This window comes from Sminthopsis crassicaudata, chromosome 1 (assembly GCF_048593235.1).
Source record: "Sminthopsis crassicaudata isolate SCR6 chromosome 1, ASM4859323v1, whole genome shotgun sequence".
NCBI classification, from domain to species: Eukaryota; Metazoa; Chordata; class Mammalia; order Dasyuromorphia; family Dasyuridae; genus Sminthopsis; species Sminthopsis crassicaudata.
Window position 1 is genome coordinate 190,326,950 of NC_133617.1, and position 19,174 is coordinate 190,346,123.

The window sequence follows — 19,174 nt, forward strand, 5'->3', positions numbered from 1 at the left end:
AACATTCCTTCTTCTTAGCCCATCTCTTTCCACATGCTCTCTTCTTCCTTTTGCCATTTTTTTTTTTTTCGTTTTGTGTCATTTTCCCAAATTACCCTCTGAGATTAAAATAGCTTTTAACTTCCAGGGTTCTCCATATCTCCTCTCTTTCTCACTGTCCTCTCCTTTCAGAAAGTACTGACTCAGAATAATAGATAAAGAACTTATAATTTTAGTTAACTTTGTACAAGACTCTTAATCAGTTCAGACTTAACCTAAGCTTTTCTAAGACCTCTAGGAGAATAACTGGCTCTAAACTGAAAGCTGCTGAAGGAATCTTAGATCACCTGGTTTCATATGAATATATAGTATATAACCCCTCAAAATTTTTCGATAATTAGAATCTAAAAATAGATTAATTGCACAAAAGAAGGATTTGATTTTGAAAGTGTCCTTAAAATAGTTAGAAAGCAGCTTCCCTAGGAAATTTATGTTCATTTAGCACTTCATTAGCTATTTTAAAAAGAGGAATGAAATTGAGAAAATGGACAATGAAAGGATCCAGTGTCAAGTGAAGATAAATCTGAAATCAAAATAAAGCACTCTCAAATTATTAATGTAAAAATAATGAGAAAAGTAGCACAAGGTAGGGCCATACTGGGAGACAAATGATATGATTTTTATTCATAGATATGCCATTAATTTGCTGTGTGACCTTGGTCAAATAGCTTCCCTCTCTGCAACTTATCTTCCTCATTCGTTAAACATGGCAGCTGGATGAGGAGAGAGCAAAAGACTCTTCTATGATTGCATGATTGGATTTATACAATTTTGAACTATATGCTTTCCAGTAAGAGCAAGGCAAATTATGCTATGATAGCTAATTTTTAAAATGCAAAACCCATTATGGATTTTTAATACCTGTCTTGCTTTTATAAAAATTTTCTTTAAAAATTTTACTGATATCATTTTTACATCATCCACATTTTCTAATATATTTCACACCTGAGAGAGCCATCTCTTATAACAAAAAATTTTTTAAAGAAAAAAGAGAGAAACAGTTCAGCAAAACTATTTAACAAGTCAAAAAAATAATAAAAAAATTTAATGGGTAGGAGAAAAAGAATAGTTCAGCAATATTAATGAACCTATTAATAATTATGGCAGTATACAAAATTTACTATCCTCAGTAGTCTTCCACATATGTAAAGAAAGGAGAAAAGAACATTTACTCAATTGTTCTCTATAGCTAATTGGCAACATTCAGTGTTTTTTGTTTTTTAGTTTTCATTGTTGTAGTCATTGGGTATTTAATTTTCCTGGTTATGGTTTTCTTGATTTGCATCAATCATATGTTTTCCCATGTTTTTCTGAATTCTTATGCATTGTTTTTTTATGCTAATAATATTCCATTATATTCATTATATTCCATAATTGGTTTAGCCATTCTTCAGGGTTTTTTTTGGTCACTTAATTTGTTTCCAGTTATTATACTGCCACAAAAAAAGGGTTACTATAAATATTTTTATTTATATAGGACATTTCTTTTAATCATTGATTTCCTTGGGGTCTGCCTAGAGGGATCTCTAGGCCACTCAGGTAGCCAACAAACATTTATTAAGTGCTTATTATGTAATTCAACAGATAGAATATTGGGCTCCTCAAATATATAGGAAAATGATGGAAGTTTATAAGAATAAGAGCTATCTCCAAATTGAAAACAATCAAAGGATATAAACAGATTTCACAGAAAGAAATCAAAGTTATAAATAATCACATAAAAAAATGTTCCAAATCACAATAATTAAAGGAATGAAAATGAAAATAACTCTGTGATACCACTTCATAGCAATCAGATTGACCAAAATGACAGAAAAGGAAAATGACAAATGCTGCATGAGATATGGAAAATAAGGTACAATGGGGCAGTAGGTGCAGTGGATAGAGCATCAACCCTGAAGTCAGGAGGACCTGAATTCAAATGTGACCTCAGACACTTAACACTTCCTAGCTGTGTGACCCTGGGCTTAACCCTAATTGCCTCAGAAAAAAAAAGAAAAGAAAAGAAAATGAGGTAGAATAATATTGATCAATATATAAATACACTAAGGTTGTTGGTGGAACTGTGAACTCTCTGGAGAGTAATTTGGCACTATGCCACTAAAGCTATAAAACTGTGCATACTTTCATCCAGTAATATCACAATTAGTCTAGAAACCAAAGAAATCAAAAATAAAAAGGAAATTGAATTATATGTATAAAAATGTTTATAGTAACACTTTTTGTGGTCCAATGAATTGGAAGTTAGGGGAATGTCCAGCAATTGGGGAATGGCTGAGTAAACTATGTCATATGAATGTGATGGAATAATTTATTGTAAAAGATGAAGAAGATGATTTCAGAAAAACTTAGAAAAATATATGAACTGATGTAAAGTGAAGTGAGAAGAATTGAAAAAACAATTTACATAGTAAAAACAATACTGTATAGATAATCAATTATGAAAGATTTGATAACTATGATCAATACAATGATCCACTACCATTCCAAAAATGCATGTTGAAAAATGCTATCCACTTTCAGATAGAAAACTGGTGGCTTTAGAGTACAGACTGAAGTCTTTTTTTTTTTTTTCTGTTTCTGTTTCTTTTCTTTTTTTCTCTCCAAAACATGGCTAATGCAGAAATGTTTTGCATGATTTCATATGTATAAGAAGAAATTCTTACTTTCTTAATGAGTGAGGGAGGGGCAAAGTAAGGGAGAAAATTTGTAATTAAAAATAAAATTTAGAAAACTAATTAAAAAAAGAAAAACTGGAAAACAGTCTGGCAGAAATTAGATATATATCAAAACTTCATCCCATATGCCAAGATAAATTCTAAAGGGATATATAATTTAAACATAAACTTAAGGAAATTAGAGGAGCAAAGAAAAAACTATCCTATGTACAAGAGGACAGTTCATGATAGAGATTGTCGCAGAAGATAAAATGGACAATTTTGATCATATACAATTTAAAAGTATATGCACAAACAAAACAAATGTAGTTAAAATTAGAAAGAAAAAATAGGTTACTCGGGAAAATTTCTCTACAGCATATTTCTCTGATAAAGTTCTCATTTCCACAATATATAAGGGACTTAAATTGATAAGAATTGGTCATTCCCCAATAGATTAATGATCAAAGGATATGAACAGACAGTTTTCAAAGGAAGAAATCTTAGCTATTAACAGCTATATGAAAAATGTGCCAAATCACTAGTAATTAGAGAAATGCAAATTCAAGCAATTCTGAGATTCCATTTAACACCTCCCCAGACTGGCTAAGATAAAAAAAGAAAAAAATGGCAAATGTTGAAGAGACTATGCAAAACAATCACTGTGAATTGGGTCCAGCCATTCTGGAATAATTTGGAACCATAACCCTAAAGTCATTACATTATTGTTCATATTCTTTGACCCAGTGATGCCATTCCTGGGCATATGCAGCCTAAGAGGATCATTGGAAGAGGAAAAAGACTTATATGAACAAAATTATCCATAGCAGCTATTATAGTAATAAGATCCTAAAAATTAAGGGGGTGCCCATTTATTAGGGAATGGCTAAACATATGTCAATCATAAATGATATGTCAATCAAAAGCAATGTTGTTGTGCCATAATAAATGATGATGTTAACAATTTCAGAGGGAACCAAAGAGAAGAAGTCTATAAACTGATGTAGATTAAAGTGAGCAAAAACAGGAGAACAATTTATACAATGACAACATTACAAAGGAAACTAACTTGGAAAGACTAGAATAATTATCAATGAGATGACAAACCATGGTTTCACAGAACCAAAGACCAATGAAAATGCACATTTCATGAGAGAATGGAATGAATAAAATTCAGAATGGTGTAAATATTTCTGGACATGGCCAATGGAGCATTCTTTTGGCTGTGCATATTTGTTGTTAAGGTTTTCATTTTTTTGTTATTATTTAATTGGGAAAGGATAGAAAAAAATGTATGCTCATTAATTTTTTAATCACATTTTAACCACTTCTTTTTAAAGTGTAGCTGATTCTATTTGTGTAGCTAAAGCAGTGTTAAGTAGGGTAATGGATCCAAAAGACATGAGTTTTGTTTTTGACTTCAGTTCTATTTAGCAGTAGTCCCCAAATTCATTCAAAATATCTTGGTGAGGAAAAGATAATTTTTTTCCCCTCATTTTTTTTCCTCTTTTAATTCTTTTTATTCACACATCCACTCATCCATTTGCATTCATTCTAAATCTCTTACCTTTTCCCTCTTTCTATCCTGAAATTTGCCTTATTATTATTACTAGGCTTGAAACTCTTTTCTGAAGTCTAAAAGGAAGGCTATTGCTTTGCACTCAAATTTCATCCTACTCTGTCACCAGACAGCTCTTTCTTCCTTATGTAAAGAAATGGCTCTAGGATGCATGACACTTTAGATATAAGTCTGCAAAATTATTATTCAAGGTTACTTTCTCAGTGACCTTTCTCTTTGCAAAAAGAAAGGGGAGAAAATATCAAAATAACAAACAGAATAGATGACAAAGTCAGTGAAGACTTAAGTGATAAAACCAGGTTAGAAATATGGTTGATTTAGTCAATATCTAGTTTTAAAGCATGTTTGAAAAGTCTTTGGATTTGTAAGACTGAAATTCATTTTTTAAGAACCCCAAACTCAGAAACATTTAAATAAAGAAGGCATAAGTTCACTTAATACCAAATATAAAGATGCAAGATTTGTTGCATAATACATGAAACAAGAAGTGTAATGTTTTACTATTTTTTGAAGGGCTATGATGATATTCCAAAAATATTGTGCTATGTCTAAATCAGTTCTGAAGACAATAAAACACAGATGGTCAGATATACTCAGGATGTGTGAACCATCTTTGGAGTACTTTTTAAAAAGGCATATTCTTATAAGTTGTCCTTAAATCCAAGGAGAAATAGATACAAATCTTGCTTCTGACAAATACTGACTGCAACCCCGGGCAAGTCACTTATTCCTTCAATGTACTAGTCAATTATATAAGCTTTCAATTTGAGAACTGAAAGATTCTAAGTTGGGTTGGTAAAGGCATTTTATTCAGTTGGAAGTTAGAGTATACCAATGAAATCACAGTTATAATATCTTTGTAGTATTGTCACTATACTAGAATTAGAACTGAAACTTACTTTGCAGTGAATGAATTCAAGTTATAAGTGAAAAGCATAATAAAATTCTACTTGTTGTCTATATCTTTTTTATGAAGATCTAATAGTATACATGAAGGGTGTGTCTTCCCATTGCATTATATATTATATCAACAAGTATTTATTAGGTGCATAACATACTAGGAACTGTGCCAGGCACTGGAATTATAAGTACAATGAATAATCAATCCTTACTTGCAAGGAGCTTATGTTCTAAAGAAGGAGAAAATGAGGACATTTATAAGTATATACAGATCAAAGAGAAAGAAAATAAATACAAGGTAGTTTTCACAAGAGGGCACTAGCGTTGAAGGCACCAAGAAAGATTTCATATGGAAAGTAATACATGAGATTTGATAATAGAGGCTGGAAGCTATATAAGTCAAAAAAAAAAAAAAAAAGAAAAGAAAAGAAAAGAAAGAAAAAAAGAAAGCAAATGAAAAATTGGAGATGCATTTCAGCTGTTTAAATATGCATTTAACACTTTCACTATTTCTCTCTAAAGCCATACGAAAGCAAGCTCTGAAGAATCTAATGGAATGAAACCACTCTCTAGCTCAATAGACTGAAAAAACTTCAAGAAAAGGTCAGTCTCACTGGAGTGAAAAGGGTGTTCAGTCCAGCTCAGACAGATTGTGGGAAAGCTGGTGAGGTCTTAATCACAGCAAATCAGCACCTAAGACCCACAGACTTCCCTCAGTAAAGAAGCAAATGGGTAGATTCCATTCTCTGCTCAGAGGGCAAACTAAGAAACCAGGCTGTTTTCTGTAGAGAGCAGACAAAATTACTCCCTGAAAACACAAGAGGACCCTGTGTTCAAAGCCAGGGTTCAAAGCTGCAAAGGAAGCATTACCTCTGGAGTAGGGCTCCACCTTAAAAATTAAAAAAAGAGAGAGAGAGAGAGAGACAGAGAGAGACAGAGACAGAGAGAGAGAGAGAGAGAGAGAGAGAGAGAGAGAGAGAGAGAGAGAGAGAGAGAGAGAGAGGAAATACAAAAGGAAAAGGAAAGAAAATAAGCAAGAAACAGACCATAGACTCTCAAAGAGTGATATAAATTGGTCTCAAGTCCACAGAACCTTCTTGGAAGTGCTCCTAAAAGCCTTTAAAAAGCAAATAAAGGAGGTAGAAGAAAAAATGAGACAGGGAATGAGAGGTATGCGGGAGAGAGTCAATAGCTTCAAATATGAATGAAAAAAAAATAACTCCCTAAACAGTAGAATTAACCAACTGGGGGAAAAAAAAAAATATATATATATATATATATATTTTTTTTTTTTCATATATATATATATATGTGTGTGTGTGTGTGTGTGTGTGTGTGTGTGTGTATGTGTGTATACACAAAAGTTAATTGAAGAAAATCACACATTAAAAACTAGAACAGAGTGAATGGAAGCCAAATGACTTTGAGAGACAGCAAGAATCAGTCAAACAAACTAAAAAGAATGAAAAAAAAATAGAAGAAAATGTGAAATACCTCATTGAAAAAACAGCCAACCTGGAAAATAGATCCAGAAGAGACAATTTAAAAATTATTGGCCTATCTGAAGGCCATGACTCCAAAAAGAACCTGGACAGCATTGTACAAGAGATCATTAAAAAAAAAATTGACCCAATATTCTAGAAACAGAGGGGGAAATACTGATTGAAAGAATTCATTGATCACCTTTGATATCACATAAGGAAAACCCCAAGGAACATTGTTGTGAAGCTCCAAAACTACAACCTCAAGACAAAAATACTGCAAGCTGCCAGATAAAAATAATTCAAATATCAGGGAGCAGGAACTGGCAGCTTCAACAAAAAAAGATCCAAGGGCCTGGAATACCATATTCCAGAAGGCGAAGGACCTAGGATTACAACCAAGAATTCACTGCCCAGTGAGATTCAGTATTATTTTTCAGGGTATGTGGTGGAGTTTCAATGAAGTAAGAGACTTTCAATCATTTCTATTGAAAAAACCAAAACTAAACAGAAAATTTAATCTACAATCATAGGACTCAAGAGAAACAAAAAGATAAAGAGGGGGAATGGATATAATGTTTTTATCCCTAGATAGGAAAGCAATATCTGTAAATCTTGAGAACTGTATGTCACTGGCACAGACAGAGAAGAGCATCACATGGACTGATGATGTGGTTGTAAGTGGACTGTGATGTGATAACAACAAAGAAAAAGACATTAAAGGGTAGAAAAAAGTTTGTACTGGAAAAAGAGGAAAAGGGAGGTATAATGGGAAAATTAGTTCACATGAAGAGGTGCAAAAGACCTATTAAAATTGAGGGAAGGGAGGGGGAATGAGTATTTTCTGAAGCTTAATCTCATCAGTTTGAGGTCTAAGTGGGAATAAACTTAATCATTCAATTCGATATTGAGATTTATCTTATTCTATAAAAAAGTAGGAGAAGAAAGGGGAAAGAAAAGGGAGGGGCTGGATAGAAGGGAAGGCAGAAATACTAGGGAAAAAGGTAAGAGAAGGGGGAAAAGAAGTAATAAAAGATAAAGTAGTGGATGGCTTAAAAAAAAAAAAAAAAAAAGATAAGATAGTAGATGGCTTAAAAAAACCAAAACAATGAGAAGAAGGGAGGGGTGATAGGAGATAAGATGGTAAGTGGGATGGGTAAAAACAAACAAACACTTTCCCAGAGTCCAGTATCACAGAAGTGAAATGCTTCATCTTACTTTTTTTGAATTGAGGAATAACTAAAAGGAAACACATTCACATAAAAATGAGCAAAACATGCTATTCTGATAACATAGGTAATTATTATAAGGTTAATATTCTTGTGTCCAATATTAAAAGGAAAAATGTTAACTAAGGCATACATATATACACACACACACATACACATCTACAAAGCCAAACTTATTTAACATGGCTTATTTATAACTTGTCTTATATATTACACAAACATCTTAAAACATATTTATAAAATGTTATAATAAAACTGACATGATATGATTTGGGGGGTCTCCTGATTTTAGGGGGACTTCTATTCTGGCAATAAATTAATAATTCTAGATCTTCTGGATTTGGAGTCTGCTTCAGGAAATCCCCACACCCAATCTGTCTGATTCTGAATATACCACTACTGAATTCATTGCTGATGGATAATCTGGTCAGTGATAATCTTGTCAGTGATAATCTGGTCAATTCTAGAGACCACTCCACTGTCTTACCTAAGGGCCATAGAAATATAAATGTGTCTCCTTGTTTCTCTGCTGAATTCTTTTAGAATTCAGTCCACTTGCAATTGTGTTGAAATTACAATACACTTTGCCCCTTGACTTGGAATGGGTTCAATCCTGAAAATTATTTTAAGACACCAGTCTATGACCCCAAACTTTTGGGGTTCCCCTTCCCACCCTCAGTAAAACCATCAACCCTTAAAAAGGTAGAAACAAATGAAACAAAAAACCTGAGCAAAAGTTTCTGTTCCATGTCTTGCCTAAATTACTATCTCTTGCTTTTCTATTTCTGTATACATAGATATATAGACATATATACACACATATACATGTATCAGTTCTGGTGATGATTTCATACACACATATGTGTATACATACACATATCTACATAGATATATTGCATTTCTGGGGATGATTTCATTTGGATTTTATTTTGTATAGGTCTTTCCATATTCTTCATGAGTTGCATATTTATGGTTTCTATGGTACCATTCCATTCCATTCCATTAATATCCTATAATTTATTCACTCACTTCCCAATGTTGAATATATTGTTTTCATTTCTTTCTATTAGAAATCAAGCATATATAATTTTTTAACAAAAGACTTCTTCTATATATGCTCACTATAAATTCTTAGCTATGTAATTACTGTGTTTAAATGAATCAGCTTTGTAACTTTTATTGCATATGATCTTACTCTCCAAAATGCACACAATATTCTATGATTCCAACATTAATATACAATAGTTCTTGATTTCCTAAAGCCTTGCCAATATTGAATTCTGTAACATTCTCTCTAAAATGTAATGTTCTCCATTGAGGTTTTCTTGGGGTCTCTGGGAGCAGCCTTCATTTCATTTCAGTAATCACCACAAGTGTAGCCAGAGGTTAAAGTCCAAATCCTTTATTGTCTCTTTCACAGTTTTGTCTCCTTCACTTGGGCCTCAGCTAGTTTCCTGGGGACCTTTTGGAGTCTTGGTTTCAGTGGAGAAGCGAAGGAGGAGAGCCTGCCACCAACGTGGTGTGAAATGAGATGAATGAATGTGGATGTGAGTCCCCACTCATATGCTCTACATTGAGTACAAACCAATCATTGTATCACTAGGAAACCATTATTTGTTGTAGGATAAAATCAATGCTAAACTAGATTTAACCATTGTCTCCTCAATTCCACTTAGTACCTTATTTCAAGTTCTGGCCCATAACATCTCCTTGTCAAGTCAGATCAATCATACTGAACCATGCTAAATTAGATAATTATTGTCTCTATCAATTCCACTGACTTAGTACTTTGTAAGAATCCTTTGTTTCAAGTTCACAGTTCTGGCCTGTAATAGAATTCCACTACTTGGGAAATATTTTTGCTACTCTAATGGATATCCAGTAATATTCCAACATTGGACATATATTAGGGAATATCAATATCTTGAGAGACAGCATAATATAGTAGCTAGGGATCCAGCCTTGGAATCAGGAAGGACAAAAGTCAGATCTGGTTTCTAACCTATAATAAATATGTGACCCTGGACAAATTATTTAACCTCTCAAGGAACAAAGACTGTAAGTTACAGAACCATTGTTGATCTTCATTGGTAGTAGGAATTTCATCACCTACAGTTTCCTAAATTAATAAAATTACAGGCCTGGCCCCCAAACATTTTGTCATGTGATTATTAAGTTTTAATTTCCTCTTTTAAAAACTGCCTGATCATCAGAACTTAATACTGTATAATTATGACCAAGCTGGGCTCCAGAGATTTGCAAAGATGATGCAAAGGTAATGGACTGTGAATGTGAAAGATTGGATAAACCATCTGATATTGCCAATGTACAGGTTTGAATGAACTGATTTTTTTCCAATTGCTTTTAAAACTTTCATTGCAAAGGGAAGGCTGAGTAGAGGGAAAGGAAGGGATATATTTGAGAATGAAGAAAATGTTAAAAAAAAAAAAAAAGGCATCAGTAAAAAAATGTTCATTCATGTTCTTTGTTGGTCTATTAGAAAAATTCTTTTTTTTGCTGTGTACAAGCCTATCGCTGTGTTGTGCCACAGTTATCTTTTAATGTCCTGATACAGTTTCCCTAATTGTCCTATTCAGTTACTCTGCCTCAGGTTATAATCATTCCCTCTTAATGTTAGGATAAAGGTTTTATATCTTAGCCTATTTTCTCTCTTAATGTTTGATGGGATAAAGGTCTTTATCGATTTTAGATAGCATTAGAATATCAGGAGCCTCTTCTCCTCCCTCCATTATATTATCCCAGGTGCCTACCTCCATTATGTAATCCTCATCCTAGGCTCCTCTCCTCCTCCCCCCAATAGGTCAACCCCATCCAGGTACCTCCTCCATTATGTTATCAGTCTTGTAACCCTATAAAAGAATCTTGTATCTGACATTCAGGGCTGGATTCTTTGAGACCATAGTCTCGTTCAGCCCAAGGACCAAACCATGGATCCATTTGGTCCCAGTAAATCTCTCCATTAAATAAATTATTAAATTGTTCTTGAATCTCTATCTTGCTCAGTTTCTCCGGCATTACATTTGTGCAATTAAGTCCACAAATTTTATGCTTATAATGTCTTCTTTTTGATAAAAATGCCCTATCTCTTCGTAGCTGAGATAACTGTACTATTCAATTTTTAAAATTTTTATGATTAAAAGAGATAATAAATCTCTGCCACTTCAGAAAACAGGAATTTAAAGAGTATAGCTCCATACTCAGATGAATTTTCTGTAAGGATTTTATTGATGATAGATGAACTTATCATTTATAAGTATACAAATAAAATATGAATCCAGTGTATTTCACTGTTACCTAGGACCTCAAAAAAAATTTTTTTTCTAGTCCTGAAAGTTAAAAGTGGCATATTTGAGTTCTAGGAAAGCAATCTAGTTGGTTGAATCTGAGTTATTTTAAAATTTTAAATATTTTAGTACTTTAAAGTACAAAGAAGTGGTCTATTCTAAGATGCAGATACCAGGTACCTTCAATATGCCAACTATGAATAGGTTAGATGAGAACAACACAACTCTTGCCAAATTATCTTTCTTAGAAAATTATCATGAGGACAAAATGAGATAATAATTATAAAACACTTAGCACAGTGCCCAGCACATAGTAAATTCTATATAAATGTTAGCTTTTAATTATTATTATTACAATCATTATATTTATATGCTCCATCTCTTCACTAAAGAAAAAAGAGACTTAGTTTACCCAGGCTGCATCAAGATCACTCTCCTTTTAAATACATTGCCAAATGTATTTTGAGATTTGGTTCCAAACCCAATTTTTTTTGCCATACAATTACTCAGTTTTCTCAGCAATTTTTGTTAAATAGTTATTCCATTCCTTAATCTCTCTTCAAGCACGAGCTTACCAAATACTAATCTTTTATATACATTAGTTTCTATTCCTGGGTTCTCTGTTCTGTTTCAGTCAGAACACATTTTTTAAATTATTGCTTTTTTGAACATTTCATGATCTAATCAATGAATATTCCATCTTTATCAGTCTTTCCCATGTATTTAAAAATATTCTTGCTTAGTTCAACATGGATTTTTAAATTATATGTTGTGTGAAACAATCCATTGGCATTTTGAATGGTATTGCCATAAATCTGTTAGCTAATTTGGATAGTAACTTTGCTCAACCCAACATCAAGCTGATTTGTTTAGTTTTTCATTGTCTTCTGTTAAAATCAGTTTGAAAATTGTCTTTAAGTAGGTCTTCCATATGCCTTGACAAGTCAATGTCACTGATGTTTTTGTTATTGTAAAGAAGTATTTCTTGTATTAAAAATATACAAAAATGCAGATGTTTTTGTGAGTTTATCAGAATGAATTATTTTAATAAACAAATTGTCATTTCCAAGTCTTTGATGCACAAACCTTTATAACTGTTAGGAATATGTTCAACCCTTTTCTCCTCACCCTAGAAATAGACATTTCTAAGAACTATTAGAGAATACATTCCCCCAAATATTCACATTTTTTCAGTAATTTGTTCAACAAACATTAAGCCCTTATGTAGTGCACAATACTGTGCCAAGTGCTATAAAGGTATAAAGTTTAGATAAGATGTGGTCCCTGCTCCTCTGGAGCTTACAAGGTGACAAAAGTTACCATGTCAAACTTGCAAATAAATACCCAAGTTATGTTTAACTTCCACTCTTAGAGGTAGAGGGGTAAAGAAAACAGGAAGCCATGTGTACCACTGACATATGGCCTTCTTTTCTTCTATATAACTCATTGTCTCAATTCCCTTAACTATAAAGGGTTGAATCAGCAGATTTGTGAGAGGTTTCACTATGATGCAGGTTATCAATTTGCTTAACTTAACACATGCAGATTATGACAACCAAGCAAAAAGAACAAGAGCTTGCTGAAGATTTGGCTAATTCTTATCCAATCTGACAAGCAGAAGACAGATATAGAGAACCTATTTCCATTGAATTAGCTCAGAAGACTCTAGCTTGTTAAATTCAGCACACATTAGAAAATGCAGTCAGTTTTATATAGTGCATTCCAGCTCTAAGATTATGATTTTGAATATCTTTATGAGATAAATGTATGATTATCATGATGAGCATAAAGTAGTAAGATTTCTTTTTGCTTACTGCATAAAACACATATTATAATCACAATGCATGAGTGCAAAAAAAAAATTAGGAATCTCCATAAGCTGATTTGGTATGGTTAAGTCTTGAAAATTCTTTCCATTCACTAGCTAAGTGGCAAGTAAAGAGAAAGAAGGTGGATAATCAGATCTAAATGGATTTGTGCTTATGCAAGTTCTGTTAACTTCAAGACAAACCAGAAATGTACTAATTACCAATTAAAATTACCAATTACTAATTACCAATGAAGGGAAAACCATTGAATATTCTTGAGTTAATAGCTTATGATATTTTTCCTTGTCAGAGGGAGTTGGTCCATCTTAAATGGAAGTAGTTTCCTGTGCTTGGAAAAATTATGTGAATCCTTAAGTCCCACAAGGTCATTTAATAATGGTCAGAGGACTAAGAGACAATCTATTGAGGAATAGTGAGAGGGCTGTTTGACAGTGTGACATAAAAATAGATTGGTCTGCCATCTTCTTAGGGCATGATGGAAAGTCTCCCAAATCTTGTCAAATATGACAACCCCTAAGGGGAACTTTCTAAAAAGTATCATTGTAGACATACAAGTAACTTACTGATGGATCTTGGGTTTGCTTTTTTTTTTTTTTTTTAAGTAACAAGGGAAGATTGGGCAACTAATTTGAAATCAGCGCAAAAGAATATAAGGAAACAGGCTCCCAATGCCTAAAACAATCTGAAACTGGTCAAGAATATTAAGGGAAATTAAAAGTTTTCAAAGCCATGAGAAGGAAAGTGAGAAGAATAAGCAGGTAATAAGTATCTAACCAGCACTATGCTAAGGCCTTTACAGATATTACTTCATTTGATCCTGACAACAATCCTGTAAGGTAGGTGTTGTTATTATCATCTCTATTTTAGAGTTGAGGAAATTGGGATAAAGATTTAGTGACTTACACAAGGTCACATAACTTAAGCAGTATCGAGGCTGTAATTTAATGCAGGTCTTTTTGTTCTAGACTCAGCTTTCTATCCATTGTATTACCTATTTGCCTAAAATGGGGCTAGGAGTGGGGGAGAACACTATTTGGGATAGATGGATGATAATAAGGAAAACAGCAAAAAGACTGAATTGCTTAGTTCTTATTTTTTTAAATTTTAACTTAAAATTAATTTGAAAAATGAATTAATTTTGCTTGCTTCTTAATTTCTGGACTGAACAGGACATAATATAGGGAACTGAATTCCAAGGTAGGTGGATACTGAGTATACTAGTTGCCCTTGATGGGAGGTTCCATCAGCAAGTTCCAATCAACACATCCAGAATGAACTGAAAGAGCTGGTAGATGTGATTAGCAAATTATTAGATTGGAGAATGAATACTGTGGTCTAATGGATATTGCAGTTAACTTGGAATCTAGAAAGTGTGAGTTTCAATCCTGCCTCAGACACTGTGATTATCTAATATTCCTTCATGGTTTAAGTAGGTGATCCTATGACAAATATCCTGATTTTCAAAAGAGAGAAGAAAGTGAAAGTACTTTATAAGCCAAGGAATTTAACTGATTCCTGTCCAATTTGTGGATCATTTTCAGACTATTCAGATGTGAATATTCAGAAAGGGAAGTAGTGATCACTAAGTCAGCATGACTTTAAGAAGAAGAAATTGTGTCAAGCTATTGTAGACATAGTTTGTCAACAGACAAAGATCTTTATCTTTGAGGACAAGATTTAATTCAATAAAAATTTAGGAAGTACTCACCATATTGTAAAGCATTGTTTTGGGAACTAGCAATATGAAAGATATCAAATAATAGCAACATAGTTGGGTGAATCTGAAACTTGATAAATGGATTGACATACCCAGAGAATACTCATTAATAACTTAGTGTCAACCAGAGGTAGGTACATAATAGAGTGCCTCAAGAATTTGCCATTTGCTCAATTCTGCTCAATATTTTCCTCAAGGAATTGCATACAGGTACAGATTTCATGCTTATGAAATTTGAAAAAAAAACAACAAACCCTTAAATCTATGAAGCAGAGCTGGCATGTTGAATAAAAATAAAGAACAGAAATATTTCAGTGGGTAAAATGGTAGGGGGTGGAGGAGTGGCGAATGAAATAACATTAAATTGAGTTCAATCTAGTTTTACATGGGAAAAAAAAAAAACACTAGCTTATAAATATAAGAAAGAGGAGGTAAGGCTAGAAAACAACTCATGTGAAAGAGATGTAGGGGTTTTAGTTGACTCCAAAATCAATTTAAGTCAACAGTGTGATATGGCAACCAAAAGGTTGAATGCTATCCACCGGATGCTTTGAGAAGAAACACAATATTCAGAAGAAAGGAAATAGTAAGCTCCTAAAATTTTGTCTTATTTAAATTACATTTGAAGAAACGTCTTATTCTGGACCCTGTATTTTAGATGGATAGAAAATATGAACTTCTTCTAGGGAGGGCTAAAAGAAAGATGAGAGGAAGAATACAATACTTGTCTTCAAGTATTTGCGTGCTCATCAGAAATAGTAATGATTCAATTTTTGCTGGGCTCCAGAGGACAAAACTAGGAGCAACAGATGAAAGTGGCAGAAGGACAGATTTAGATGTGATGTATGGAAAAACTTCTTCACAATCAGAGAGATTCAACAGTAGAATGAGCATTTGTAATATTTTTCTCTCATTAGAAGTCTTCAAGTAGTGCCTAGATGGCCATTTGTCTGAAATTTGTGGAGAGGATCCTTCTTCAGGAATAGGTGAAGTTGCAACAGTCAACTGTAAACAATGAAAGATAGCTGTCAATGGATGGGGATGCTAATGGTAAGATTACAGGCCCAAAAGATGTCTGTGGACATTGTAGTTCTGCCAATAATTAGGAGAGTCACAACTATTCTGATTCTGCCTTTTATCTATAAAATGAAGGAATTACATAAGCTAGATTTTAAATTCTCTTCCAGCTTTGACACTGATCTATTGATTGGAACCAAAGATAGAATGTGCTGCTTTATTCCTTTCCCAGTATGAATTAATATTTCACATTGATTTTTACATATCAGAATTGATGTGTAGAACTTTCTTTTAAAGTGAGTTAAACATAATAGAAAATTCATAAACCAGAATAAAAAAAGCAAAAGAGTCTGGCTCTTCATGCCTTCTGTTGGTGTACAGGAACATGGTGTGCTCATAATTCATTAAATACTTGGCAATTATCCTAACCAATATGACATAACTAAGCTCAGAGAGACTGCTGTCCCTCTATACGGTTAAAAATAAACCTATGTGAATTGGCCATTACTTTTTGCCCATTTAGTATAGTAGACTTTAGGTTAAAAAAATTACTTTGTTTATGTTTGTTTTTTTAATTAGTATTTTATCATTCCTAATATCCAAAATTTTCTGGTTCACTGTAAAGTATATACTAAATTGGTGACTTCACACATTTAGGAACATAAGGATAACAGGATTTAGCTCGATGGAACAGTAACACAAACATTATAAATCTGTGTGAAAAAGCAATTTCCTATATTCTAATATCTGACACGCAAAAGTCTACTTTGTGTCAACCACCATCCCACAGATGTTCTGAGTACAGCTACAAAAATAACTTGCCTAGAATTAACTGTATTGCTAACTAAATTTTGGCTGAACACAAAGCAGGGGCATCAAGGAAGTGAATTGAGTTTCCAATTCAGAGTTTCTTTAAAGTGAGAAGTATCTATCATTATTGTTATTAAATCCATGCGGATGAAAGAATTTTTTCCTCAGTCCCAAAAAGTAGAATTGTGGTGCCCTAAACAGGGGCCTTTTTCTAACAGGTAAATTTTTTTTGCATCTGTTCTCCCAAGATAGCAGTTTAGTGCTTCTCTTGCTTGAGTCAATTTCCCAGCGTTCTGAAATTTTGATGCAGGACTCTCCATCCTTTCCCTAAAATTGCCCTTTGATTGTTTTATACAGCCATTCATGTTCTTTCATTTGTAAACACATAGCAGAATAAAACAAAAATAAATAAATAAATGTTGCCTCTTTATCCTAAGTTGAACCAAGCCAAGAACAACAAAGTAGGGAAAGTATGAGAGTAAAAAGAATACAAAATACTCAAGCAAAGTTGTACAAAGCCAATCTAAAAATATCATTAGTGCAAATCCATTTGTCATTCATATTCTTCAGAATAAACAGTTGGTGGAATCCCATAACAGGCTCTTCATCTACCTTTAAAAAAAAAAAAAAAAGAGGGGGTGGGGAATGGGAGGGAAGAAGTTATTCCCTAGTATTTTTTTTTAATGTTTTTACTTTTTTTTAACATCACCATAATTTCCTAAGTATCCTATCCCTTCTTTTCATCTGCCCAGAAAAGCAACCTATATAATAAGCAATATTATAAGACAAAAAAAAAAAAAAATAGAAAGATAAAGAGGGGGAAATGAACATAATTGATCAATTTTGAAAATATGTCTAGTGTACAGACCTTCCAGAGAACCATAAAGGATGGAATGGAGATATTTTAACATATGTATTCCTTTGAGCTATATGTGTTTTTTCTAATTTTGAAACACTGACTTTTGATTTTCTTTCATGGTTGTCCTATTTACTATATTATTGTAGCCACTGTATATATTATTTTCTTGGATCTGCTTATATAGTGTTTTAAGTGGCATCCAATCACCATCAGTAGATTTAAATGTTCATTATTAGTTTGGAATAAAGCAATATATTCCACATATGTCCCTTCTTAATAAAATATTTCCTGCTTATCAAGACAGAAAGCTTCTATAAACTTGTTGTGAATTTTACAATAGAGAGGGCCTATACACCAGAAATGAATCATTGTGATAGTCTCTTTCCACAATTTTTGCAAATATTGGTATGTTTTATACCTTTGTTGAATGAAGATTATCAATTTCCCAACCTTCTCCTCTCCATTTGCCCTATTCTGTACATCCCTTGGTTTCATTTGCTTTTCTGAAGTATAATAAAGACTGCAGTGTTGCAAAATACAATGTTTTAGATGGGGATTTATTAAATAAAGGTAAGATCATGTTTGCATGCTTATTTTGATGTCTGTTATTGACAGCATAGTGTACCATTGTTCTCAGATTTCTGCCCTTATATAGACCCTTTCCTTTTCACCTACAATTTAGATTATTTACCTATAAATGCATAGGCTCATAACAAAGTGGTGCAGCTCTAAGGAAGGATGCAGCAATAACTCCAAGGCCTTCTAACCTTGGGAGTGATGTAGTTAAAAATGATATATTTCTTCCTTTAAGCTATATTACCCCAGTTTACTCTGTATGACCAGGATGTTGAGGCAACAAATATTGCTGGCTGTCAGATAACTGTTGGTCAGGGATAGGGTTTCTGAAACGAATGAGCAACAATAACAAAGTGCTTAAAGTTAATGCAGATGGAAGACAAAATTGGGTGCCTGCCACTTAACCTAGTGACATTTAAGGCCTAAAAATACAATTCTGGAAGGTTATCCCCTGACTTCTGCCTAGAGAGCTATGGGTATGCCATCTGTGCACAAAGTCAGAACCAGATCATTCTTCAACTTCACCTCAAAGTCATAAAGTTAGCATATCAGTGCCATTAAGCACTTATTTATTTTTTTGCTTCTGCTTCTTTGTTAACTTCTTATGGAACTTATCCCACTTTAATTGGTGTTACAATTATAATAAACTTTACCCCTTGACGTAGAGATGGATCCAAATCTGTAAATTCTTTTGAGACACCTCACAACACTGGTCTGGAACCCCAATGTTTTTGTGATCTCTCTTGAACTCCAACAATAATTTTTTTGGCATTCTAAAATTCATCAGTTTAGTACCTTTCCTACCCAGAGAAATTGAGTATCATTTAAAGATCTGAATTTTTCACTTTTCCAAATCAACCATCATCTTTTTTCCTTAAACCCATTTGTCCAATGGATTTTCAAACTGGTTCTTCAAAATATTCTTTGACCTTCCTAATATCTAGCTTACTTCCCTGGGGCTTCCTTATTCTCATATGATATTTTAATTTTTTTTTTAAGGGAAAGAGAGCCTTTTCCTTTTACTTTTTTTACTTTTTTTTTTTTTTACTTTACTTTTCTTCCTTTTCCTTTTACAACCTCTTGACTATTGCTAGTTGGCCAATAAATCCATAGCACCCATTTCCCCTGAGATTTTAATATAGTGTTTAAGTAGTCTTCAGACTTCTTTAATTCTGT

The 19,174-nt window shown here is 33.1% G+C and overlaps 1 protein-coding gene across 6 annotated transcripts in view; it reads right to left on the reverse strand.

The window, feature by feature from the left end:
- Positions 1–16,305: 16,305 nt before the first annotated feature.
- The window catches only part of LOC141545776 (nuclear transport factor 2-like), a 34,595-nt gene continuing 31,726 nt past the window's right edge, over positions 16,306–19,174 (reverse strand). For all 6 annotated transcript variants that reach the window (XM_074273045.1, XM_074273051.1, XM_074273074.1 and 3 more), the window contains exon 5: positions 16,306–17,175. In XM_074273045.1, the coding sequence (XP_074129146.1) occupies positions 17,062–17,175 (114 nt within the window). In that variant the 3' untranslated portion in view covers positions 16,306–17,061. The remainder of the gene's footprint in view (positions 17,176–19,174) is intronic.